The 26014-nt window shown below is 36.9% G+C and overlaps 5 protein-coding genes across 12 annotated transcripts in view; 3 read left to right on the top strand and 2 right to left on the bottom strand.

The window, feature by feature from the left end:
• The window catches only part of lingo3b (leucine rich repeat and Ig domain containing 3b), a 644601-nt gene that overhangs the window by 317459 nt on the left and 301128 nt on the right, over positions 1 to 26014 (top strand). The window lies entirely within an intron of this gene.
• Positions 1 to 26014, bottom strand: part of LOC108179272 (uncharacterized) — a 120759-nt gene that overhangs the window by 5694 nt on the left and 89051 nt on the right. The gene's annotated exons all lie outside the window — the stretch shown is intronic.
• The window catches only part of nectin4b (nectin cell adhesion molecule 4b), a 212759-nt gene that overhangs the window by 155241 nt on the left and 31504 nt on the right, over positions 1 to 26014 (top strand). The window lies entirely within an intron of this gene.
• On the top strand, positions 242 to 25488 carry si:dkeyp-68b7.7. 4 transcript variants are annotated; one of them, XM_087241663.1, is made up of 5 exons: positions 242 to 564; positions 1760 to 2275; positions 19812 to 20327; positions 21511 to 22026; positions 23950 to 25488. In XM_087241663.1, exons 1-5 carry the CDS (start codon positions 327 to 329, stop codon positions 24225 to 24227), a joined length of 2064 nt encoding a protein of 687 aa, XP_087097789.1. In that variant the 5' UTR covers positions 242 to 326; the 3' UTR covers positions 24228 to 25488. The 4 variants fall into 4 exon arrangements, with proteins under 4 accessions (XP_087097789.1, XP_087097792.1, XP_087097790.1 ...); XM_087241664.1 differs by lacking the exons at positions 242 to 564; positions 1760 to 2275 and adding an exon at positions 18391 to 18712; XM_087241665.1 differs by lacking the exons at positions 242 to 564; positions 1760 to 2275 and adding an exon at positions 18391 to 18918 and having other exon boundaries at positions 19170 to 20327.
• Positions 10368 to 18679, bottom strand: LOC110438154 (ankyrin repeat domain-containing protein 34B). Of its 3 annotated transcripts, none has more exons than XM_087241734.1 (4): positions 17214 to 17282; positions 13708 to 14543; positions 13014 to 13332; positions 10368 to 10907 (listed from the first exon to the last, which is right to left on the bottom strand). In XM_087241734.1, exons 2-4 carry the CDS (start codon positions 14527 to 14529, stop codon positions 10879 to 10881), a joined length of 1170 nt encoding a protein of 389 aa, XP_087097860.1. In that variant the 5' UTR covers positions 14530 to 14543; positions 17214 to 17282; the 3' UTR covers positions 10368 to 10878. The 3 variants fall into 3 exon arrangements, with proteins under 3 accessions (XP_087097860.1, XP_087097861.1, XP_087097859.1); XM_087241733.1 differs by lacking the exon at positions 10368 to 10907 and adding an exon at positions 17660 to 18679 and having other exon boundaries at positions 12291 to 13332; positions 17214 to 17261; XM_087241735.1 differs by lacking the exon at positions 10368 to 10907 and having other exon boundaries at positions 12237 to 13332; positions 17214 to 17284.

Genomic DNA, 26014 nt, shown 5'->3' with positions numbered 1-26014 from the left:
GTTTTTTAATTTTATTTGCAATTACTTTTGAATTTAAATGTATTATCTTTTTATTCCTAAAAATGTGCTGCGACTAAACTCTTATTTTAATGTATATAACTGTATAATAAAACTGTTTTGTTTAAATGCTTATTTAAAAATCATAAGTAAATTATTAATTATTAATTGCTCCGCAATATATAATAATTTCTCCTCGGCTGCTCGCGTGTCCTTTATTTTGGCGGAAGCTTCCGCGGACTCCACCGGAAGCACTGTTGCCCGTCTGCGATGATAGCTGAAGTGGTGTTTTTCTCCAGTGTTATAATCAGAGAGTGTGTTTATTAAAGATGAGCTGCTCGCTGCAGACGCAGGTCTGCTCCATCCTGGAGGTGCTGCTGAAGGCGGCGGCGGCGCAGATCGGGCAGCTGCTGCAGGAGGACGCGGCCGCGGTGCAGATGGAGATCCGCCGTAGGAACGAGGAAATCCGCAGCCTGAAGAGCCGCCTGTGGAGCTGCGAGAGCCGGCTGGAGAAACTGACCGCTGCCCGCTGCTCTGTTGGCGTACAGGTGCACATCACCGACCCCGGTCAGTCTGCATAACTCACTACACACTTAACTTAGAGGATTAACACACTATTATGAATATACACTCACCGGCCACTTTATTAGGTACACCTTACTGGTACCAGGTTGGACACATTTTGCCTTCAGAACTGCCTTAATCCTTCATAGCATAGATTCAACAAGCTACTGGAAATATTCCTCTGATTTTGCTCCATATTGTCATGATAGCATCACACAGTTGCTGCAGATTTGTCGGCTGCACATCCATGATGCCAATCTCCCGTTCCACCACATCCCAAAGCTGCTCTATTGGATTGAGCTCTGGTGGCTGTGGAGGCCATTTGAGTACAGTGAACTCATCGTCATGTTCAAGAAACCAGTCTGAGATGATTGAGCTTTATGACATGCTGCGTTATCCTGCTGGAAGTAGCCATCAGAAGATGGAGACACTGTGCTCATAAAGGGATGGACATGGTCAGCAGCAATACTCAGGTAGGCTGTGGCGTTGATGCTCAGTTGGTACTAATGGACCCAAAGAAAATCTCCCCCACACCATTACACCACCACCACCAGCCTGAACCGCTGATACAAGGCAGGATGATCCATGCTTTCATGCTGTTGAGGCCAAATTGTGAGCCGAGCATCCGAATGTGTCAGCAGAAATGGAGACTCATCAGAGCAGCAACGTTTCTCCAATCTTCTATTGTCCAGTTTTGGTGAGTCTGTGTGAATTGTAGCCTCAGTTTCCTGTTCTTAGCTGACAGGAGCGGCACCCGGTGTGCTCTTCTGCTGCTGTAGCCCATCCGCCTCAAGGTTGGCCGTGTTGTGTGTTCAGAGATGCTCTTCTGCAGAGCTCGGTTGTAACGAGTGCTTATTTGAGTTACTGTTGCCTTTCTATCAACTGGAACCAGTCTGGCCATTCTCCTTTGACCTCTGGCACTAACAAGGCATTTGCGCCCACAGAACTGCCGCTCACTGGATATTTCCTCTTTGTCGGAGCATTCTCTGTAAACCCTAGAGATGGTTGTGTGTGTTTACAATGACAGAACAGTATAGGTGTCTCATGTCATCATATACAATAATAACTCGTACAGAGGATTCTAGATATGCCAGAAGTCGTCAGATATCAGTCATGGTTTTAATAAATAAATGTAAACTTACTGTGGTTTATCTTGAAACTGGTAATCGTGAAACACTAATGATGTATTTCTCCTCAGGTGTGACGGCTCACGATCAGGAGACGCTCATGTTGACCAGTCCAATGATGAACGTCGTTTCAGAGGAGAAACCTCTTATTTCTAGTGCACCTGAGCTCCAATTACAGCCTCTTAAACGAGAAGATCCTGCGAGTCGAGCAGCTCCACATGCAGAAGAAGAAGAAGAGGAAGAGCTCAGCGGTCTGGAGCTCCAGATGAAGATTGAGCAGGTGGAGGAGTTTGTAGACCGGAAACTCAGCATTCATGATGGAAACTCTCAGATTTGGAGCTCGCAGAAAGATTTCCAGCATCATCAGAGTCTAGCGGAGCCTGAATCACATGCACAGAGCTTTCCAGATGCACATGCTATGATGATGGAGGATTCTGGGGCTTTATCTGCTTTAGTTCAGGAGAACGACAGGAATAATGACTGTGATTTTAATCTCCTACAGTCTCACGAACACAGCAGCGTATCGGACGCATTCTCACTCTCAGCATCACATCCGCCTAAAACACACACACAGAGTCTGCAGCAAGGTTATTATGGGTTTCCATTTAGAATTACATTTTATTTTGATGCTAATTTTTAAATAGCGATATCGATAACCTTGTAGATTTGGAGGCGGATGGCCAATATATTAGTCTATAAATATTAAGATAATTATAGTTTGAATTTTTAAGTCAGTTTTTAATCTTGATTTTAAAATTTGCTGAACATTTAAATTTAGTAGGGATGCATCAATATGGAATTTTTGATTGATACCGATAACTCTTTAGATTTGGAGGCTGATATAGTAGCCGATAAATATCTAGGTAATTATAGTGTAGATTTTTAAATTTAAATATGACCCTTTAAATTTAAAAGCTAACAACCGATATATTAGTCGATAAATATTAAGGTAATCATAGCTTGCATTTTTAATAGTTTTTATTTTGAATCAAATTTAAAATTGGCTGTGCATTTAAGTTTGATAGGGATACACCAATATGTAATTTTATACCGATAAACAATAATATTTTCAATTTAAAGGCTAATAACCGATATATTAGTCGATAAATATTAAGTTAATTATAGCTTGTATTTTTAATTGTTTTTATTTTGATACTAATTTAAAATTGGCTGTGCATTTAAGTTTGATAGGGATGCACCGATATGTCATTTTATACCGATAAACGATAACATTTTCAATTTGAAGGCTAATAACCGATATATTAGTCGATAAATATCAAGGTAATTACAGCTTTTCTATTTTTAATTGTTTTTATTTTGATACTAATTTAAAATTGGCTGTGCATTTAAGTTTGGTAGGGATGCACCGATATGCCATGTTATATTGAGACCGATAAACAAAAACGCTATAAATTTGAAGGCGAGTAACCGATATATTAGTTGATAAATATTTAGGTAATTATAGCTTGTATTTTTAATTGTTTTTATTTTGATACTAATTTAAAATTGGCTGTGCATTTAAGTTTGATAGGGATGCATCAATATGTCATTTTATACCGATAAATGATAACATTTTCAATTTGAAGGCTAATAACCGATATATTAGTCGATAAATATCAAGCTAATTATAGCTTGTGTTTTTAATCATTTTTATTTTGATACAAATTTAAAATTGGCTGTGCATTTAAGTTTGGTAGGGATGCACCGATATGCCATGTTATATTGCGACCGATAAACAATAACTCTATAAATTTGAAGGCTAGTAACCGATATATTAGTCAATAAATATTAAGGTAATTATAGCTTGTATTTTTAATTGTTTTTATTTTGATACTAATTTAAAATTGGCTGTGCATTTAAGTTTGATAGGGATGCACCGATATGTCATTTTATACTCATACCGATAAACGATAACTCTTTAAATTTGAAGGCTAATAACCGATATATAATTGTCAATAAATATCAAGGTAATTATAGCTTGTTTTTTAAATTGTTTTTATTTTGAATCTAATTTAAAATTGGCTGTGCATTTAAGTTTGATAGGGATGCACCGATATGTCATTTTATACCGATAAACGATAACATTTTCAATTTGAAGGCTAATAAACGATATATTAGTCGATAAATATCAAGGTAATTACAGCTTGTATTTTTAATTGTTTTTATTTTGATACTAATTTAAAATTGGCTGTGCATTTAAGTTTGATAGGGATGCACCGATATGTCATTTTATATCGATAAACGATAACATTTTCAATTTGAAGAGACTAATAACCGATATATTAGTCGATAAATATCAAGGTAATTATAGCTTGTATTTTAAATAGTTTTTATTTTGATACTAATTAGAATTGGCTGTGTATTTAAGTGTGGTAGGGATGCACCGATATGCCATGTTATATTGAGACCGATAACCAATAACTCTATAAATTTGAAGGCTAGTAACCGACATATTAGTCGATAAATATTAAGGTAATTATAGCTTGTATTTTTAGTTGTTTTTATTTTGATACTTATTTAAAATTGGCTGTGCATTTAAGTTTGATAGGGATGCACCGATATGTCATTTTATACCGATAAACGATAACATTTTCAATTTGAAGAGACTAATAACCGATATATTAGTCGATAAATATCAAGCTAATTATAGCTTGTATTTTTAATTCAGTTTTTATTTTGATACTAATTTAAAATTGGCTGTGCATTTAAGTTTGGTAGGGATGCACTGATATTACTTTTTTTTGACCGATACCGATAACTAATAACTTTTTAGATTAGGAGGCTTATAGTCGAAGTATTAGTCAATAAATATCAAGGTAATTATAGCTTGGATTTTATAAGTTTTTATTTTGATACTATTTTAAAAATTGCTCTATAATAAAGTTTAGACTGGATGCACTGATATGGAATTTTTGACCGATACGATCACCGATATTCCTTTAGTTTTGGATGCCAATATATTAGCTGATACATTTCAAGGTAATTTGTTGTTTGGTATGTTTTATTTTTGGCTTACTGAAATGATCTTGTTCTGCATGCAGGAGACGATCCACGGCTACAGGCAGGCTTCAAACCGTTCCGCTGTGAGGAGTGTGGGAAGAGTTTCACGCAGCGAACCAGACTGATCACACACGGACGCGTGCACACCGGAGAAAAGCCCTTCCGCTGCCGGCTCTGCGGGAAGATGTTCTCCAGACAGGACAACTGTCTGCGGCACATGCGCTTGCATGGCGGACAGAGCTGGCCCGCAGGAACGTAACTCTGGACTGATGGACTGAGGGGTACTGCACAAAACTAAGGGATTAAGGCCTGTTCACACCAAGCAGGATAACAATTAAAATAATGCAAAATATCTCACATTTCCTAAATCACGAAGCATTTTACAGTAAAAATACAGTCTTATTTTCAGAAATGAGTCGATATTAGGTGCGATTTTCCTTAAATTACACATGAAATCAAAACTAAGCATATTGATGTTGTGAGCTCACATTGCTAGTTTCGTGGTGAAGAATTCATCCGTGCATGTCATTGAGAAAAACTAAATAGTAGGGGTGTAACGATACACTCAGCTTACGATTCGATATGTATCACGATATTTGGAATAAAAATTGAAAATTAAACTAAAATGCAAATTTTACCAAGTAAACTATTTTTTATGTATTTCTTTTGTTTCAACTTGTTAAACTGAACCTTCTTTAAGAAAATAAATTAAACAGGCCTGTCTCTGGAAAATAAAACAATTTAAAAACTTCTTAAAAATATAATTGAAATGACAGAGACAAAATTAAGGAACAATTTAAGTAAAGGTGCAAAAAAAAAAAAAAGCTTTCTATTCAATTGAATTTAACAGTAAGAGCTTAAGGCTTTGCTTGGCCACTTGCGTTTTTTTGTGTGCAAAAAAAAAAAATCCACATTTCCAGGTATTTAATTCATATTTAATTAAATTCATTTAGAGATATCTCTTATTACAATTGTGACTAGTCAAAACTCATTTAGAGATATCTGCAAATATTTTTCAATGGAAGTCAATGGAGGAATATGACTAGTCATAATATATTTGCAGATATCTCCAATCTGATTTTGTACTAGTACAATTGTAATTGCAGATATCTCTAATTGTTATTCTGACTAGTCGAATTATAATTATGACTAGTCAAAATATAATTAGAGATATCTCAAAATATATTTATGGATAGTCAGAACAAAGGTTTAAATGCTAAAACGGCTTGCCATACGCGCGCGTCTATCAAAGTCCGCCCTCTGTAGTAACAGCTCACGGTCATGTGTGATTTTGCGGCGGGAACATTATATGAAGACAGAATGATATTTTAGGGTGAATTGTACCTTATAAATACAGTATGTGACTCTTTCAACGTCATTAGGAGGTATCCATGTCGCTGTGCAAAGTATGTAAATCACTGTGAAGACTTTAAAACTTGGATGTTTGACCCAGTATGCGTGTCAAAAAGCGGACGAGTCTAAAGCAATGACTGTACAACCGAAATGTTGCCAGACGTCTGATTTTGAGAGGATGGGCCATCCTCTATTTCAGCTCCACTCATCTTGGTCTGCTAACATTACTGCTGCTGCAATCTGAACTCACGTGCGACAGCAGGTGGAACGTAGCTCACCTGCAGACAGCTCACCTAATAAGAGAAAACGGACGACATATCGTAATCAAATCGTCATAACGCCACGATGCATATTGTGACATTTTTGCATCGCAATAAATCACACAACGATAAATCGTTACACCCCTACTAAATACCCTTTGGAATCTTCAATTGAAATCTGAAAATGCACTTCCTGTTTGTTTTCAGTTAAATTCTCAGTTCATCGGACGTGGATTACTCAGTTAGCTGGATTTGATTATTGATGATTTGACACGATCCAGGATCATTTCGTTCTTCAAAACTCATATGAGAGTTGATTTGATTTGATTTATTTATCTTCAAACGAAATTATAATACATAAAATATTATTAACAAAACGAAATACTTTTTAACATGGTCAAAAATGGAGCGGGATGAAGCATAAGCTTATTACTCTTCCACCCCATTACCCCAGAGATCATTCGTTTGTTACTTAAACTTATTTATTCTTTTACCTATCTCTTCTTATTACATGAAACTAATTTGATCCTTTTTGGTATCTTTGACAAATAATATGTTTAATTCCATTTGTACCTTTTCATTTTGTAACATAGACCCAAAGAAAAAAATACATAATACAGCAAATAGAAAAATTTAAAAACAACAACAATAACATAGTACTGCAAATAGCCATTAATTAAAATTTCATCATACCTTTCTCTTTTTATTATTTTTCAATAACCTTCATCACTATATTCCTTTATTAATATACATTTATACCGTTTTTTAAATTGATTAATATCCTGACGTTGTTTTAAAGTCTGATCTAGACTGTTCCATAGTTTTACACCACGTACAGTCATACACAAACTTTTTAAAGTTGTTCTTGTTTTCAACATCCTAAAATTTCCTCTCTCAGATTATCCCCCCTTGTCGTTCTTCAAAAAACTTTTGTATGCATTTCGGAAGTAGTTTATTCCTATTGTTGTGATGGCAACAGTTCCGATAGCTAAAATCTGGGGTCCGTTCTTCGTACCTCGCTTAAATGATCTAAGATTATTTGGCAGATCCTGGATCTGTTCATCTTGATAACTGATCTCTGGCTAATTTGGTTCTTCAAACAAGTTCGCGAATAAGATTAAAATGTCTGGATAAACTGATCTGGGATCGCTGCGTGTGTTGTGAAGGACAGATCAATCGATCCTCGAAATCATGATCAGCAATGCAGCGATTGGCTGACGGCACAGCAGCGTAATGACATCATCTGATTAATATTCAATTATCCATGTGAGCAAAATGACATCAAATTAGCAGTAAACGGTTTGTTAAATATGACACGCAATAACCTTCCACATTTGTTGTGAGCTGCAGGCTTTACACTTTCATGTGTCAAGAGTATTCATCATGTATTTCAATGCAAATCAATGTATTTAGTTCTACATTTAGAAAAGATTTTCTTCATTATAGTAGCCGTTTCTTAATCAGTGTAAAGAATAACTGGATGCTACAAAAGCATTTTCATATTGGTAAAGGCGTCTGCAACTTTTTTGAAGCATCAAATCACCGGCATATTAACTATCAAAACATGTTCATGACTGCATAAATGAATTATTGCTTTTAAAAAAAGTCACATATTCTGCATTTCTATCATACACAATTTGTACTAAAGCAATCTAAAAAGTTCATATCAATAAGTTTTCTCTTTGCACCACCAGGTGACAGTCTTTGTACTTTCATTTCGAGGGTGCAGATTGCATAAGTTTTATTAATATGTATAACTTTATTTATTTTATTAATGACTATAACTTTATATATATAGTTTAAAAATATGTACCATTTTCCCAAGTGTATATAACTACTACTGTAAGAAAATATCAGGATTCGGAACATACAATACTGCCGATATAATCCTGTTTATATGAATTGAACCTGCTCCCGATCAGGTTTGACTTAGCAGAACTGTTGCTATGACAACAAATCGTCAATATCCAAATCCAGCTAACTAAGTAATCCACGTACAAAGAACGGACCCCAGCTCGAGAGCAGCAGCTCATTTCATATAAACAGGATTAGAGTGGGTCATTTCAAGCAAATGTAATACTGAAAGTATGTACCGAATGCTGATATTTTCTTATAGTAGTAACCTATAGGTTATATATACTTGGGAAAATTGTAAAGTAGTTAAAAATTTTTTTTTATATATATATATATATATATATATATATATATATACATACATACACACACACACACACACACACACATATATATATAGTTTTTGCAAATACTGTTTGTTGGAATAGGAGCTGTAAAAGGTGGTACATAAGGATTTTTACAAATGGTGTGCCACTACAATATATATATATATATATATATATATATATATATATATATATATATATATATATATATATATATATATATATATATATATATATATATATATATACATACATATATATATATTTATATATATATACATACATATATACATACATGTTTACAAAAGCATTCTGACATTGGTAAATGCGTCTGCAACTTTTGTGAAGTATCAACTCATTGTCAAATTAGCTGTCAAAACATGTGCACGACTGCATAAATGTATTATTTATAATTTATTTTTTTTTTGCGATCATAAAGTTCATATTAATAAATGTTCTCTTTGAACCACCAGGTGGCAGTCTTCGTACTTTTATTTTGGAGCGCAGATTGCATAAGCTTTATTAATAACTTTATATATATATATATATATATATATATATATATATATATATATATATATATATATATATATATATATATATATATATATAGTAAAAGGTTTAAGCTAGCAGAACTGTTGCTATAGCAACAACTCTCGGATCAGTTTTGAAGAACTAAACGATCCTGGATCGTGTCAAATCGTCAATAACCAAATCCAGCTAACGGAGTAATCCACGTACGATGAACGGACCACATGCGTTTTAGAATGACTAAAACAACATTTCAGATTCTCTACAGTGTGCTCAACCAGCTGGCTTGTCCATTCACACATTTTAATCGTCACATAATCTTATACCACAATCACATGACCTTTTTTAATGCGCATACTGGAATTTGTTCAGTAAAAGTGTTTCCATCATAGTTTATGCGCATCTTTTCTAATCGAATAAAAAGTTAGTTACTCAGTTATGCACATTTTCCAAAATGTATGCGCATCTTGGCTTTTCCGTCAATCGTTTTTGTATGCACATCTCCAAAATGCCATAAAAATAGGTGGCTAGTGCAGTGGAATATAAACAAATAATTTGTGCATTTTTAAAGGAGGAAACGCAAATACACCAAAACTAGCACTGGATACCTGAGGCGCTTGTATTGTTATACTTCAGTTAGCGAGCCCTTTTTTTAATCATTATCTGTTTTTCACTATCTATTATTTATCATTATGTGCCAATCGTTTCTAGTCATTATACTTAAATAATCTTTTAAAAGAGCTTCTCCAAAAATGTTGCCTTAAATTGCGTGAGCTCTTTACATTTCAGTGATTCTGATTGGCTGTCAGGGTTTCCTCAGCTGTTGTTGTGGCGTAAACTTCTTTACACTGTGAGTGATTTTTAGTACGATGTCTTTGTTTATGTTACGATGTGTTTATAGTTATCGTGATTGGTGTGAACCGGTTTTAAGCTAAGTTTTTAAAGCTATCCTGGATTAATTTAACTATTAGCAGGCTAAATTCAGTCACTTTGCATATTTATTTGCAGCTAGCATCCAGAGCAGGCTCAATTTCTGGTGATTTATTTGTTATTTTTGCTGTTAATGCTACTAGAAATGAATGTGTTTTACAATCACGCTGTGTTCATGATTAAAATGCAGTGGTTCCCTGTAATGTTGAATGGAAAGAGCACAGACAGAGCCTTATTTACTTATATGAAGAGATTTCTTATATGGAACTTTTAAATTGGGGCTTGTTTTGAAAAATCTAATTTAGATTTGTTTTATTGTAATCTCACAAAGACATGAGCAGCAATGGCTTAATAAAAGGACGCCTATTCATTTACTGTATGTCTTCAATGTCATTTTGGAAAAAAATTTGTGAGAATCAAAGTGTGAAATCAAAACAGCGGCATTTTTATTTTGAAATTCACAAATAAATTGAGATGCATTTGCATTAAATGTTTAGAGCAGCTCACTGTAGTATTGGTAACCTAGCAACCAACAGTAAACAAGGCAAGCATAATGGAGTCACGTTAGTGTAATTTTCAAAACCACCGCAAGCAAACAACTTTTGGACCATGTTTGTTCATCACTTGTTTAGTAATTCAACAGTCGATTATTCTTTACATAACTAACAAGTAAATACGGATTTGTATTGCATGCAATTGTAAGATGACTGGTTATTATTTAATATGAATTTGGGTGTAGGACAACCTTGATAACTTGCTTCAAATGCTGATGACTGTAGTTAACGAATAGCATTAAATGGGTCAGAACAACAAATCAAATCTTAATTGAAATCAAAAATTGAAAACTAGCTATTTAAATTTAGTTTAAGATAATGTACTAAAATAAACAGCTGAAATGTTGATCAGGTCCATAAATATAGGGACATCTACACAATTCTACACACTCAATTCTAACATGTTTGGCTCTATACAGCAACACGATGGATTTGAAATGAACAAGATGTGCTTTACCTGCAGACTATCAGCTTTAATTTGAGGGTATTTACATCCAAATCAGGTGAACGCTGTGGGAATTACAACAGTTTCTATTTCTGCCTCCCACTTGTTAAGGGACCAAAAGTAATTGGACAGTCGGCTTCTCAGCTGTTCCATGGCCAGTGTGTGTGTTATTCCCTTATTATCCCCATTACAATGAGCAGAATAAACAGAGTTCATCTCAAGTGTGCTGTTTGTATTTGGAATCTGTTGATGAACTGATTCTCTCACTTTATTACACTTGTCATGAAACTGAATTTCGATACTGAAATAAAAAAAAAAACAGCAATTTTCCACTAACATTTAAGCGCTGTTGAACGCAGGGCCAGATTAAGAACACATTGGGCTTTGGAGCTTTAGCAAATCCAAGGGCCTTCGTTTTATTTTTTACCTCACAAAAGTGTGTGTGTATATATATATATATATATATATATATGTATATATATGTATATATATATATATATATATATATATATATATATATATATGTATATATATATATATATATATATATATATATATGTATATATATATATATATATATATATATATGTATATATATGTATATATATATATATATATATATATATATGTATATATATATATATATATATATATATATATGTGTGTATATATATATATATATATATATATATATATATGTATATATATATATATGTATATATATATATATATATATATATGTATATATATATGTATATATATATATGTATATATGTATATATATATATATATATATATATATATATATATATATATATATGTATATATATATGTATATATGTATATATATATGTATATATGTATATATATATGTATATATGTATATATATATGTATATATATATATATATGTATATATATATATATATATGTATATATATATATATATATATGTATATATATATATATATGTATATATATATATATATGTATATGTATATATATATGTATATATATATATATGTATGTGTATATATATATATATATATATGTATATATATATATATGTATATATATATATATATATATATATATATATGTATATATATATATATGTATATATATATATATGTATGTATATATATATATATATATATATATATATATATATATATATATATATGTATGTATATATATATATATATATATATGTATGTATATATATATATATATATATATATATATATATATATAGACCTTTTCAATGTGGCTATGTTATCGGCCCATGAACATTTCCCGCTTGTTATTAATTTTTTTCATTACCGTAATTCAATCATAACTTCATGTTAAAACAGCTATAATAACATTATTTATCAATAAGTGGAAATAAAAAATGTAAAACAGGAAATGCGTTGGGGCCATTGTTTTTGTTTACACCCCTAAAAAGGTATATAGTCCTGCAAGTCCTGCACACATATAAGTCCTGCAAGTATACAAAATGAAGTTAAAGTAGAAACTGGCTGCAAAAATCAGCAAAACAAAAAAACATTTGCTATATTTCCAAAATAAGTGCTTAATAATAAATACTTTAAATAGAGTTTTACCTTTAAAACGGTTCTTTAGAACTTTAGCTGACCATAAATCCCTAATGATATGATATCTTTAATATCCACGGTTCTAATATCCAAAATAGCTTATTGTGGTCATCTGAGTTAGAGAAAGCTAGCATCCTTATTTTATTTATTTATTTGTATATTTTTTTGCATCAGATATATTGCCTTGGTTTGGCTTATATTGCCTTGGCATTGGTTTCTTCTTGCCTGGCTTTCGTGTTTTTACATGGTGGCAGCGTGAAATAACCGTATAGCACTACCACAACAGATTCAACTATTGTATGTTTAAGAAACACTAAAGTATTTCCTATAAATGTCTATAGTATTTTTTTCATGTGGGAGACTATCATTGCCTTATTTATGGGTCAAAGTTGAGGCGTCCCACTTTAAGGTCCATGTCTGATTAAATTAGGGATAGAATATTAAATTGTAGAAGAGTCTTTTTACTGTTTCTGTTCACTCCGCAAGGGTGTGTTCACACTCGAGCGCACGGAAATTGGGGGCAAAAACCCGGCGTGAGTCTGACTCCTCTTCTGCTCTCGAGACTTCTTCTTGTTGGCCATGTGGAAGTCGTGAAGCCCGTCTGGAGGAGCCAGGAACAGCGAGCTGGTCCTGTATATGGAGGGGAACCTGGAGCCTCCGGGCTGGTGCAGGTGTGTGTCGGACCCTGAGAGTGTGAGCCTGAGGGTGGGCGGCTGGAGGAGATCCGGCAGGGTGTTTCTCCTGCTCTGCAATCGCTCTGAAGGCATCGAATATTTCGTTCCGGTAGCTCCGAGCTTCTGTAACCAGAAACAACTTTATTCGGCAGATGTGTGCGCAAACACTGACATTTTTGGTGGTTTACAGGAGCTCAGTTAATGTGTTACGGTGCATTCACACGGGGCTTCAGCGTCAACACTTGACAGAGTTGGGGCTGACGAGATCGTCATGGTAGCATCAGCCAATGAAATTAGTCAGCAATCTGCTACTGGGGTATTTGCATACAGCGATTTGATTGGCTGACGCTTCCGTCGGCGCTTGAAAAGTTGAGAAAGTCCCAAATTCTGCTGCAAGCAAGGCCACTAAAGCAGCCTAAAGCCTGACGTCTAAAGCCTGGCGTCACCCATTCAAAGTGTTGATGCTGACACCCCGTGTGAATGGGGCGTCAATGTTACCTGGCCATTTCCTGATTCAGGAACTAACGGGGAACACTGGCTGAATAAGAGATCCCCCTGATCCCCGTCCTGATCCTCCTCTTCCTCCAGCCTCTTCTCATAGGTCTGGCTGAGTTGCTCCAGGTTCTGGATGGCGAGCCACGGCTCCGAGCGCAGCCGCTGTCGGCCTCTGCTCCTAGGGGGCAGCACTGGGGACGCCGGCCCCCCTCCGCGGAAGTTAAAGATGTTTTCCCCGTCAGAGTTCGGAGAGTTCGTCTTCAGCTCAATATCTGAAGGTGACATGCAGGAGACGGGCGAGCTCTCCGGGGATGGAGGAACGTTCAGGTAGCGGCGTGTCACAGTACTGCCGTCGCTACTCAAATCTGTAGCGATGATGATAATATCGCGCCCTCGAGATCTGCACGCATCGACCAGCACCGTGAGAGTGTCCTGATCCTGAGCGTTTATTGCGTAAACCAGCGCAGATGCTCCAGAGTAATCCTCCATACTGGGATCCGCACCCGCTGTGATTAGCGCCTCCGCCACCTCCGGCCCGGCGCGCTCCATGCAGGCGTACATCAGAGCCGTGCGCCCTGATTTATCCTGGATGTTGGGATCTGCGTGGTGGCTCAGCAGGAACTGGATGATCCTGAGCATGGACCCTGCAGTCTGGCCGGCCCGTAGCGCTCTGCATGCGGCCAGCAGCGGTGTTTCTCCATGGTGATTCCTCTGGTTGACCTGCGCTCCTCCGTCCACCAGCAGCCGTGCCAGACGCAGTTTCCCCTGCTCAGCGGCACTGATCAGTGGACTGCAGTCCAGCAGGTGATCCGCCCGCTCTGACATCACACAACGAGATGCTGAAATCACATTATTGGGACATTGTGATTTTTTTGTAAAAATTTATTTAGCCCTGTAAACTTTTAGCGAATACCATAGTGTGCTCTCACACTGATGATTATTTCACTTCTGGTCACGCCTTTAGGGTGGAGCTTTCAGTGGTGTAGGGCAGTGTGATCAGACCTTTAGGGTGGGGCTATAAGTCCTTTAGGGTGGAGCTATCAGCTCTTTAGGGTGGGGCTATCAATCCTTTAGGGTGGAGCTATTAGTCCTTTAAGGTGGAGCTATTAGTCCTTAAGGGTGGAGCTATCAGTCCTTTAGGGTGGGGCTATCAGTCCTTTAGGGTGGAGCTATCAGTCTTTTAAGGTGAAGCTATCAGTCCTTTAGGGTGGGGCTATCAGTCCTTTAGGGTGGAGCTATCAGTCCTTTAGGGTAGGGCTATCAGGCCTTTAGGGTGGGGCTATCAGTCCTTTAGGGTGGGGCTATCAGTCCTTTAGGGTGGGGCTATCAGTCCTTTAGGGTGGAGCTATCAGGCCTTTAGGGTGGGGCTATCAGTCCTTTAGGGTGGGGCTATCAGTCCTTTAGGGTGGGGCTATCAGGCCTTTAGGGTGGGGCTATCAGGCCTTTAGGGTGGGGCTATCAGTCCTTTAGGGTGGAGCTATCAGGCCTTTAGGGTGGGGCTATCAGGCCTTTAGGGTGGGGCTATCAGTCCTTTAGGGTGAAGCTATCAGGCCTTTAGGGTGGGGCTATCAGTCCTTTAGGGTGGAGCTATCAGGCCTTTAGGGTGGGGCTATCAGGCTTTTAGGGTGGGGCTATCAGTCCTTTAGGGTGGAGCTATCAGGCCTTTAGGGTGGAGCTATCAGGCCTTTAGGGTGGAGCTATCAGGCCTTTAGGGTGGGGCTATCAGGCCTTTAGGGTGGGGCTATCAGTCCTTTAGAGTGGGGCTATCAGTCCTTTAGGGTGGAGCTATCAGGCCTTTAGGGTGGGGCTATCAGTCCTTTAGGGTGGGGCTATCAGTCCTTTAGGGTGGGGCTATCAGTCCTTTAGGGTGGAGCTATCAGGCCTTTAGGGTGGGGCTATCAGTCCTTTAGGGTGGGGCTATCAGTCCTTTAGGGTGGGGCTATCAGGCCTTTAGGGTGGGGCTATCAGGCCTTTAGGGTGGGGCTATCAGTCCTTTAGGGTGGAGCTATCAGGCCTTTAGGGTGGGGCTATCAGGCCTTTAGGGTGGGGCTATCAGTCCTTTAGGGTGAAGCTATCAGGCCTTTAGGGTGGGGCTATCAGTCCTTTAGGGTGGAGCTATCAGGCCTTTAGGGTGGGGCTATCAGGCTTTTAGGGTGGGGCTATCAGTCCTTTAGGGTGGAGCTATCAGGCCTTTAGGGTGGAGCTATCAGGCCTTTAGGGTGGAGCTATCAGGCCTTTAGGGTGGGGCTATCAGGCCTTTAGGGTGGGGCTATCAGTCCTTTAGAGTGGGGCTATCAGTCCTTTAGGGTGGAGCTATCAGTCTTTTAGGGCGGGGCTATCAGTCCAATAGGGAGTAGTTAACACTCCTTTAGGGCAGGGCTATCAGTCCAGTAGGGCGGAGCTATCAGTCTATTGGGAGCAGAGCTATCATTCCTTTGGAGCGGGGTTATCAGTCCTTTTGGGCAGGGCTAACAGTACATTTGGGCGGAGCTATCAGTCTTTTAGGGCGAGGCAATCAGTCCATTAGGGAGGAGTTATCAGTCCTTTTGGGCGGGGCTACCAGTGTGTGTACTGATTTTGTTCATTCATTAATCATCCTTCATTTTGTTAGCTACGCCAATCTTGTATTGATTTAGTTGGTTCCCAAAGGATGAAATAATGCACCACCCTCCTTTTTACAATTGTGGATGTATCTCATCATGAAAATGGGAAAAAAGGAAGTCTTAACTTCCGTTTCATGCAGACTTAAAGCATTAAAGTCCAGAATATAAATTTAGAAAAATAGACATCTTATATATATATATAAAGTATTACATGAATGAATTATATGTTTGTATTAATTTGCATAATCAACGATGAATTACAATTAACCCACAGCAACATTAATATTCTGTCATGCAGCTTATCGATGGAACACGTCTGAATCTCAGGTGTTTAAAGGGTTAAATGATCTCTCAGCACAACAAAAGCAGCTTTGAAATGCCTTCATCTCTGCAGGAGTTTCTATTTTAAACACAGCAGAGCTGGAAAACCTCCTGAAAGATTCAACATACAAACATTGCTTATTCTAGTTTTAACCAAATCTCCAACATGTAAAATGTTTTAAATAAAAAACAAACTTAAAAACGATCACAAACGTTGAGATGACTTGTTAAACATTGTGTCTGAATACACTGAACAATCGATGGTTTAATTAATAACAAAAATATAAATACTTGCACAGCAGTGTTGATAAAATTTCTCTCTTCCATATTTTACTATATATCATATATTAGATTTTATTTCATAATTTCATGAGATTTATCTAATTGTTCTTTATCTTATCATTAGTTTAATATTAGTCCTGTTTAGAGAAGTCTTTCATGGATATCATCTATATAAACAAATCAATTAAGATTAAATTACTAAAAACAAATAATATAAAAACATTTGATTTTATAAATCTGTATTTTCAAAGATCTAAAATATGCACATTTCATCTCTTCATATTTAAATATATGATAAAATACCTGCAGATTTAGCTGAAGATCGCCTCGCAGGAGATGCAGATTCACCTGCTGGAGTGAAGAGACGAGTGTGTGTGTGTGTGTGTGTGTGTGTGTGTGTGTGTGTGTGTGTGTGTGTGTGTGTGTGTGTGTGTGTGTGTGTGTGTGTGTGTGTGTGTGTGTGTGTGTGTGTGTGTGTGTGTGTGTGTGTGTGTGACAGAAAGAGAGAGCGAGAGAAAACGTGTGTCAGTGGCTTCATGCTGTTAGTGTTTGCTGATAGTGAATAAACCGCTGAATAAAACAACAATCACCTCTTATGAGTGTTAAATATTTACTTTTAAGCACAAAAAGAGCAACAATACAAAAACAAAAATAATCATAGTCCATATTCTAGTCCGTAGTATTAAATTTTTTTTATATATATTTATATACACTCTACTCTACATACCACTTTATTAGGTACAACTTACTAGTACAGGGTGGCATGGATTCAACAAGGTACTGGAGAGAGGTTTTGCTCCATATTGACATGATAACATCACACAGTTGCTGCAGATTTGTTAGCTTCACATCCGTGATGCCAATCTCCTGTCAAAAGTTGGCATCCCTACTAAAAAAAATAATAATAATAAAGCTTAAACCAGCCTTAGCTGGTTGACCAAGCTGGTTTTAGAGGGGTTTTGGACACTTTTAGGCTGGTTTCCAGTCTGGTTTTAGCAGGGCATAGCTGGTTTTGGTTGGGCTCCCAGCCTGGCTAGGCTGGTCAAGCTGGTTTTCATCTCCCAGCCTGACTGGCTAAGACCAGGCTGGTGATGGCGAGAATTCAGCCTGGAAGTGGCCAAACCACTCTAAAACCAGCCTAGGCTGGTTTAAGATTTTTTTTTTTCAGTAGGGTTTGGTATCGAACCAAAACTGGAACTAATCTAACATCACTGTCCAAAAATTAGTACGCCTAAATTAATCTATTGGGGTACTATATTAAATAAGTAATTAATAAACAGGCACAATCAGGGGAAACATTAAAACATGTAAAATTTTGTTCGAAATTAAATGTATTCTCTTTCTACTCTTTAAGATTTTCGGTGACCAAACTCTCATTTTAATGGATATAACAGTTTAATAAAAGTGGTTTGTTTAAATGCTTAATTTCTCCTCGGCTGCTCGCGTGTCCTTTATTTTGGCGGAAGTTTACGTGGACTCCACCGGAAGCACTGTTGCCTGTCTGCGTTGTTAGCTGAAGTGGTGTTTTTCTCCAGCGTCAGAGAGTGTGTTTATTCACTGTAAGATGAGCTGCTCGCTGCAGACGCAGCTTGGCTCCATCCTGGAGGTGCTGCTGAAGTCGGCTGCGTCGCAAATCGGGCAGCTGCTTCAGGAGGACGCGGCCGCGGTGCAGATGGAGATCCGCCGCAGAAACGAGGAGATCCGCAGCCTGAAGAGCCGCCTGTTGAACTGCGAGAGCCGGCTGGAGAAACTGACCGCTGCCCGCTGCTCTGTCGGCGTACAGGTGCACATCACCGACCCCGGTCAGTCTGCATAACTCACTACACACTTAACTTAGAGGATCAACACACTTATATGAATATGTGATACTGCACACTTAACACACTTGTATGACTATACACTCACCGGCCACTTTATTAGGTACACATTACTAGTACAGGGTTGGACCCATTTTGCCTTTAGAACTGCCTTAATCCTTCATAGATTCAACAAGATACATGTACATCAGGTACATCAGACCAGGCAACGTTTCTCCAATCTTCTACATGGTCAACAACAATACTCAGGTAGGCTGTGGCGTTGATGCTCAGTTGGTACTAATGGAGCAAAGTGTGCCAAGAAAATCTCCCCCACACCATTACACCACCACCACCAGCCTGAACCGCTGATACAAGGCAGGATGATCCATGCTTTCATGTCGTTGAGGCCAAATTGTGAGCTGAGCATCTGAATGTGTCAGCAGAAATGGAGACTCATCAGAGCAGCAACGTTTCTCCAATCTTCTATTGTCCAGTTTTGGTGAGCCTGTGTGAATTGTAGCCTCAGTTTCCTGTTCTTAGCTGACAGGAGCGGCACCCGGTGTGCTCTTCTGCTGCTGTAGCCCATCCGCCTCAAGGTTGGCCGTGTTGTGTGTTCAGAGATGCTCTTCTGCAGAGCTCGGTTGTAACGAGTGCTTATTTGAGTTACTGTTGCCTTTCTATCAGCTGGAACCAGTCTGGCCATTCTCCTCTGACCTCTGGCCTCATCAACAAGGCATTTGCATCCACAGAACTGCCGCTCACTGGATATTTCCTCTTTGTCGGAGCATTCTCTGTAAACTCTAGAGATGGTTGTGCGTGAAAATATCAGTAGATCAGCAGTTTCTGAAATACTCAGAGCAGCTTGTTTCCCATTTATCAAAAGTAAAATTTCATCCGTCATGTTTTTTTTGGAAACATAAACATTTATTTACATTTTTTTACGACAAAACAGTGGTAAAGGTGTCTCGTGTCTTCATATACAATAACTAGTACAGAGGATTCTAGATATGCCAAAAGTCATGGTTTAAATGAAAAATGTAAACTTACTGTGGTTTATCTTGAAACTGGTAATATGAAACACTAATGATGTATTTCTCCTCAGGTGTGACGGCTCACGATCAGGAGACGCTCATGTTGACCAGTCCAATGATGAACGTCTTTTCAGAGGAGAAACCTCTTATTCCTCGTGCACCTGAGCTCCAATTACAGCCTCTTAAACGAGAAGATCCTGCGAGTCGAGCAGCTCCACATGCAGAAGAGGAAGAAGAAGAAGAGCTCAGCGGTCTGGAGCTCCAGATGAAGATCGAGCAGGTGGAGGAGTTTGTAGACCGGAAACTCAGCATTCATGATGGAAACTCTCAGATTTGGAGCTCGCAGAAAGATTTTGAGCATCATCAGAGTCTAGCGGAGCCTGAATCACATGCACAGAGCTTTCCAGATGCACATGCTATGATGATGGAGGATTCTGGGGCTTTATCTGCTTCAGTTCAGGAGAACGACAGGAATAATGACTGTGATTTTAATCTACTACAGTCTCACAGACACAGCAGCGTATCGGACGCATTCTCACTCTCAGCATCACATCCGCCTAAAACACACACACAGAGTCTGCAGCAAGGTTGGTTTGCATTTTAAATCACATTTTATTTTAATTGATTTAAATTGAGTAAGGAGGTGCTGATACCGATAACCCTGTAGATTTTGAGGCCGATATATTAGCTGATACATATCAAGGTTATTATAGTTTTTGTTTTGTTTTTTGTTAGATTTTATTTCGATACAATTTTTTAAATTGCTGTACATTTACATTTATTTGGGATATTTTATTAGGGAATTTTTTTATCAATACCGATAACTCTTCAGATTTGGAGGCCGATAGCGCATATATTAGCCAATAAATACGAAGGTTATTATAGTTATTTTTTCAATTAGGTTTTATTTTAATACTATTTTTAAATTTATGTTTAGAAGGGATGCAACAATATGGATATTTTGACCGAAACAATAACCGATAACTTGTTACATTTATAGGTCGATATATTAGCCGATAAATGTCAAGGTATTTATAGTTTGGATTTTAAATAAGCTTTTATTTTGTTCTTATTTTAAACTTGCTGTACATTTAAGTTTAGTAGGGATGTACCAATATGGATTTTTGACTGATAAGATAACCGATAACAGTTCAGATTTGGACGCTAATACCCAATATATTAGCCGATAAGTATCAAGGTAATTATAGTTTGGATTTTTAAATTAGTTTATATGTCAGTAGTGTTTTGACCGATACCGATAAATGAAAACTCTTTAGATTTGGAGACCGATATATTAGCCGATAAATACCAAGATAATTACAGTTTTAAAAACCGATACTGATAACTCTTTAAATTTGAAAGCCAATAGACGATATATTAGCGGATGAATGTCAAGGTTATTATAGCTTGGATTATTAAATTAGCTTTTATTTTGATTCTATTTTTAAAATTGCTGTACATTTAAGTTTATGAGGATTCTTGATCGATACCGATAACCCTGTAGATTTGGTGGCTGATATATTAAATGATAAATATTAAGTTAATTATAGTTCAGACTATTAAATAAATGTGTATTTCGATACTATTTTTACGACAAAGCAGTGGTATAGGTGTCTCATGTCATCATATACAATAATAACTCGTACAGAGGATTCTAGATATGCCAAAAGTCATCCGATATCAGTCATGGTTTAAATGAAAAATGTCAACTTACTGTGGTTTATCTTGAAACTGGTAATCGTGAAACACTAATGATGTATTTCTCCTCAGGTGTGACGGCTCACGATCAGGAGACGCTCATGTTGACCAGTCCAATGATGAACGTCTTTTCAGAGGAGAAACCTCTTATTCCTCGTGCACCTGAGCTCCAATTACAGCCTCTTAAACGGGAAGATCCTGCGAGTCGAGCAGCTCCACATGCAGAAGAGGAAGAAGAAGAAGAGCTCAGCGGTCTGGAGCTCCAGATGAAGATCGAGCAGGTGGAGGAGTTTGTAGACCGGAAACTCAGCATTCATGATGGAAACTCTCAGATTTGGAGCTCGCAGAAAGATTTCCAGCATCATCAGAGTCTAGCGGAGCCTGAATCACATGCACAGAGCTTTCCAGATGCACATGCTATGATGATGGAGGATTCTGGGGCTTTATCTGCTTCAGTTCAGGAGAACGACAGGAATAATGACTGTGATTTTAATCTCCTACAGTCTCACGAACACAGCAGCGTATCGGACGCATTCTCACTCTCAGCATCACATCCGCCTAAAACACACACACAGAGTCTGCAGCAAGGTGGGTTTTTAAATTACATTTTCTTTTGATTGCAGTACATTTAAGTTGAGTAAGGACGTGCTGATACCGATAACCCTGTAGATTTTGAGGCCGATATATAAGCTGAAAAATATCAAGGTTATTATAGTTTGGATCTTTCAATTAGGTTTTATTTTAATACTATTTTTTAAATTGCTGTAAAATGTATGTTTAGAAGGAATGCAACGATAGGAAATATTTGACCGATACAATAACCGATAACTTGTTAGATTTGTAGGCCAATATATTAGCCTATACATATCAAAATATTTATAATTTGGATTTTAAATACATTTTATTTTGATACAATTTCAAATTGCTGTATATTTAAGTTTGGTAGGGATGTACCGATGACATTTTTGACCGATAATTGATAACACTTTCGATTTGGAATGCCAGTAGCCGATATCTTATTCTATAAATGTCATGGTAAATATAGTTTGGATTTTTAAATACATTTTTTCTATACCTATTGAAAATTGCTGTATATTTAAGTTTAGTAGGGATGCACAGATATGGGATTTATGACCGATAAGATAACCGATAACACTTCAGATTTGGATACCAATAGTCAATATATTAGCCGATAAGTATCAAGGTAATTATAGTTTGGATTTTACATTTTTTTTTCTATATTTTTTAAAAATTGCTGTATATTTAAGTTTAGTAGGGATGCACAGATATGGAATTTTTTACTGATACAGATAACTAATCTCTTCAAATTAGGATATCTTACCTAATAAGTATCAAGGTAATTATATTTTAGATTTTTAAATGAGTTTTTATGTCAGTGGTGTTTGGACCGGTACCGATAAATGATAAGATTCGGAGACCGATATATTAGCTGAGTTCAAGGTAATTCTAGTTTGACATTTTTGACCGATATGATAACGGATTACTCTTTAGATTTGGAGATCGATATATTAGCCGATAAATATTAAGCTAATTACAGTTTGACATTTTTGACCGATACCGACAACTGAGTACTCTTTAGATTTGGAGATCGATATATTAGCCGATAAACATTAAGCTAATTATAGTTTGACATTTTTGACCGATACCGACAACTGAGTACTCTTTAGATTTGGAGATCGATATATTAGCCGATAAATATTGAGCTAATTATATTTTGACAGTTTCGACCCGTACCGATAACTGAATACTCTTTAGATTTGGAGATCGATATATTAGCCGATAAATATTGAGCTAATTATAGTTTGACAGTTTCGACCCGTACCGATAACTGAATACTCTTTAGATTTGGAGATCGATATATTAGCCGATAAATATTGAGCTAATTATATTTTGACAGTTTCGACCCGTACCGATAACTGAATACTCTTTAGATTTGGAGATCGATATATTAGCCGATAAATATTGAGCTAATTATAGTTTGACAGTTTCGACCCGTACCGATAACTGAATACTCTTTAGATTTGGAGATCGATATATTAGCCGATAAATATTAAGCTTATTATAGTTTGACATTTTTGACCAATACTGATAACTGATTACTCTTTAGATTTGGGGGGAAAAAAAAGTGTATTTCGATACAATTTTTAAAATGGCTTTTTTAGGTTTTGTAAAGATGCACCGATATGGAATTTTTTGACCGATATGATAATCGATAACTCTTTAAAATTTTTTGGTGATCGTCAGTGTGTTATAAATTTTTTTCTGCATTATTGCAAAAATAAACGTGTTTAAACATAAATGAGTTTTAATTGAAAAAACAATTTAAAAAGTAGCACATTGGAAAGAACAAACGCATTCTGTGCGAACTGCCCCTAGAAACATACAAAACATGCATATTGGCTTGAGCATGATTTAGAACCGCTGGTATTGGGGGTGATACTGAATACAGCTTTTTTTTGGTTTACTGAAATGATCTTGTTCTGCATGCAGGAGAGGATCAGCGGCTCCCGACAAGCCTCAAACCGTTCCGCTGTGAGGAGTGTGGGAAGAGCTTCATGCAGCGCACCAAACTGATCACACACGGACGCGTGCACACCGGAGAAAAGCCCTTCCGCTGCCGGTTCTGCGGGAAGATGTTCTCCAGGCAGGACAACTGTCTGCGGCACATGCGCTTGCATGGCAGACAGAGCTCGCAGGCACGTAACACTGGACTGAGGGGTGCTGCACAAAACAAAGGGATTAAGGCCTTTTCACACCAAGCAAGATAACAATAAATATAAGGCAAAAAAAAATCTTCAAATTCTAAAATCAAGAAACATTTTCTAGACAAAATAGTCTTATTTTCAGAAATATTAAGTGAGTTTTTCCTTAAATTACACATGAAATCAAAACTAAGCATATTGATGTTGTGAGCTCACATTGCTAGTTTCGTGGTGAAGAATTCATCCGTGCATGTCATTGAGAAAAAACAAATATTGCACCGTTCTAATCTATAATTGAAATATAAAAACGCACTTCCTGTTTGTTTTCAGGTAAATTTTCAGATTAGGTCTCTCTGAGGCATTGGGCGTGGCTAACATGCTTAACCACGCCCCCTCCATCTATGTTTAGGTTATGCTTTTCATTCCAGCAGGTGTCCTCTGTGTGCGACTAGCACAATTTAAGTCAATCCAGCTCGTTATTAAAATTGTATTCATTTATTCATGACAAACTATCTATTCAAACAGTGAATGTAGTGATTTCAGTCAGCGTAGTAGAAAATGAACTAATTATTTTTGCATTTTCATCAACACCAAAACTAGCACTGGATACCTGAGGCGCTTGTATTGTTATACTTCAGTTAGCGAGCCCCTTTATTAATCATTATCTGTTTTTCACTATCTATTATTTATCATTATGTGCCAATTGTTTCTCGCCATTATCTTTAAACAATCTTTTAAAAGAGCTTCTCCAAAAATGTCGCCTTAAATTGTGTGAGCTCTTTACATCTCAGTGATTCTGATTGGCTGTCAGGGTTTGATCAGCTGTTGTTGTGGTGTAAACTTCTTTAACACTGTGAGTGATTTTTAAAAATACATCTTTGTTTATGTTACGATGTGTTTATAGTTATCGTGATTGGTGTGAACGGGCTTTTAAGCTAGGTTTTTAAAGCTATCCTGGATTAATTTAACTATTACTCAGTTGCACGAATGCAGGCTAAATTCAGTCACTTTGGGTATTTATTTGCAGCTAGCATCCAGAGCAGGCTCAATTTCTGGTGATTTATTTGTTATTTTTGCTGTTAATGCTACTAGAAATTAATGTGTTTTACAATCCCGCTATGTTCATGATTAAAATGCAGTGGTTCCCTATAATGTTGAATGGAAAGAGCACAGACAGAGCCTTATTTACTTATATGAAGAGATTTCTTTTGTGCAACTTTTAAATTGGGGCTTGTTTTAAAAATGTAATTTAGATTTGTTTTATTTTAATCTCACAAAGACATGAGCAGCAATGGCTTAATAAAAGGACGCCTATTCATTTACTGTACTTTGTCTTGTGTCATTTTGGAAAATTAATTGTGAGAATCAAATTGTGAAATCAAACAGCAAATCAATAGGGTATATGCCGAGCTAGTGCTGTTCCCATCCTGATACACTTCCGGTGAGCTGTTATTGTGAACTTTTTTCCATTTTATACGGTTCCTTTTACAGCATGGATGTTGTAATGTCATTAAAATACATTCAGTTAAATAAACTTTGACATTTATTTAGTTGCTCAAGCGTAAAACGGGAGAAAAAGCCGTTTACTCGCACGCGCCCGTCAGAATCGGCAGGCTAGCGCAGAAGCTCTATTGAATATACTGGGGTAAAATAATTGCTCATATTATAAAGATATGGCGGGGGAAATGTAATGTAATGCAGTGCTTCTTGTACAATCTGAGGCCCACTTTAAATCGGACATCACTCAGCTAGTGGAGATCGCTGATTTTTAAAGAAAACGGACCTTAAACGTACCGGTTTTTGCATTGGCATTCAGTTCGCCGAAAGCGCTTAACCCAGGTTACTGTCAAATT

This window comes from Danio rerio, chromosome 2 (genome assembly GCF_052040795.2).
Source record: "Danio rerio strain M-AB ecotype USA chromosome 2, GRCz13ab, whole genome shotgun sequence".
Taxonomy (NCBI): domain Eukaryota; kingdom Metazoa; phylum Chordata; class Actinopteri; order Cypriniformes; family Danionidae; genus Danio; species Danio rerio.
Note: the sequence above shows the minus strand (reverse complement) of the source record. Positions and strands in the feature narration are given on the sequence as shown.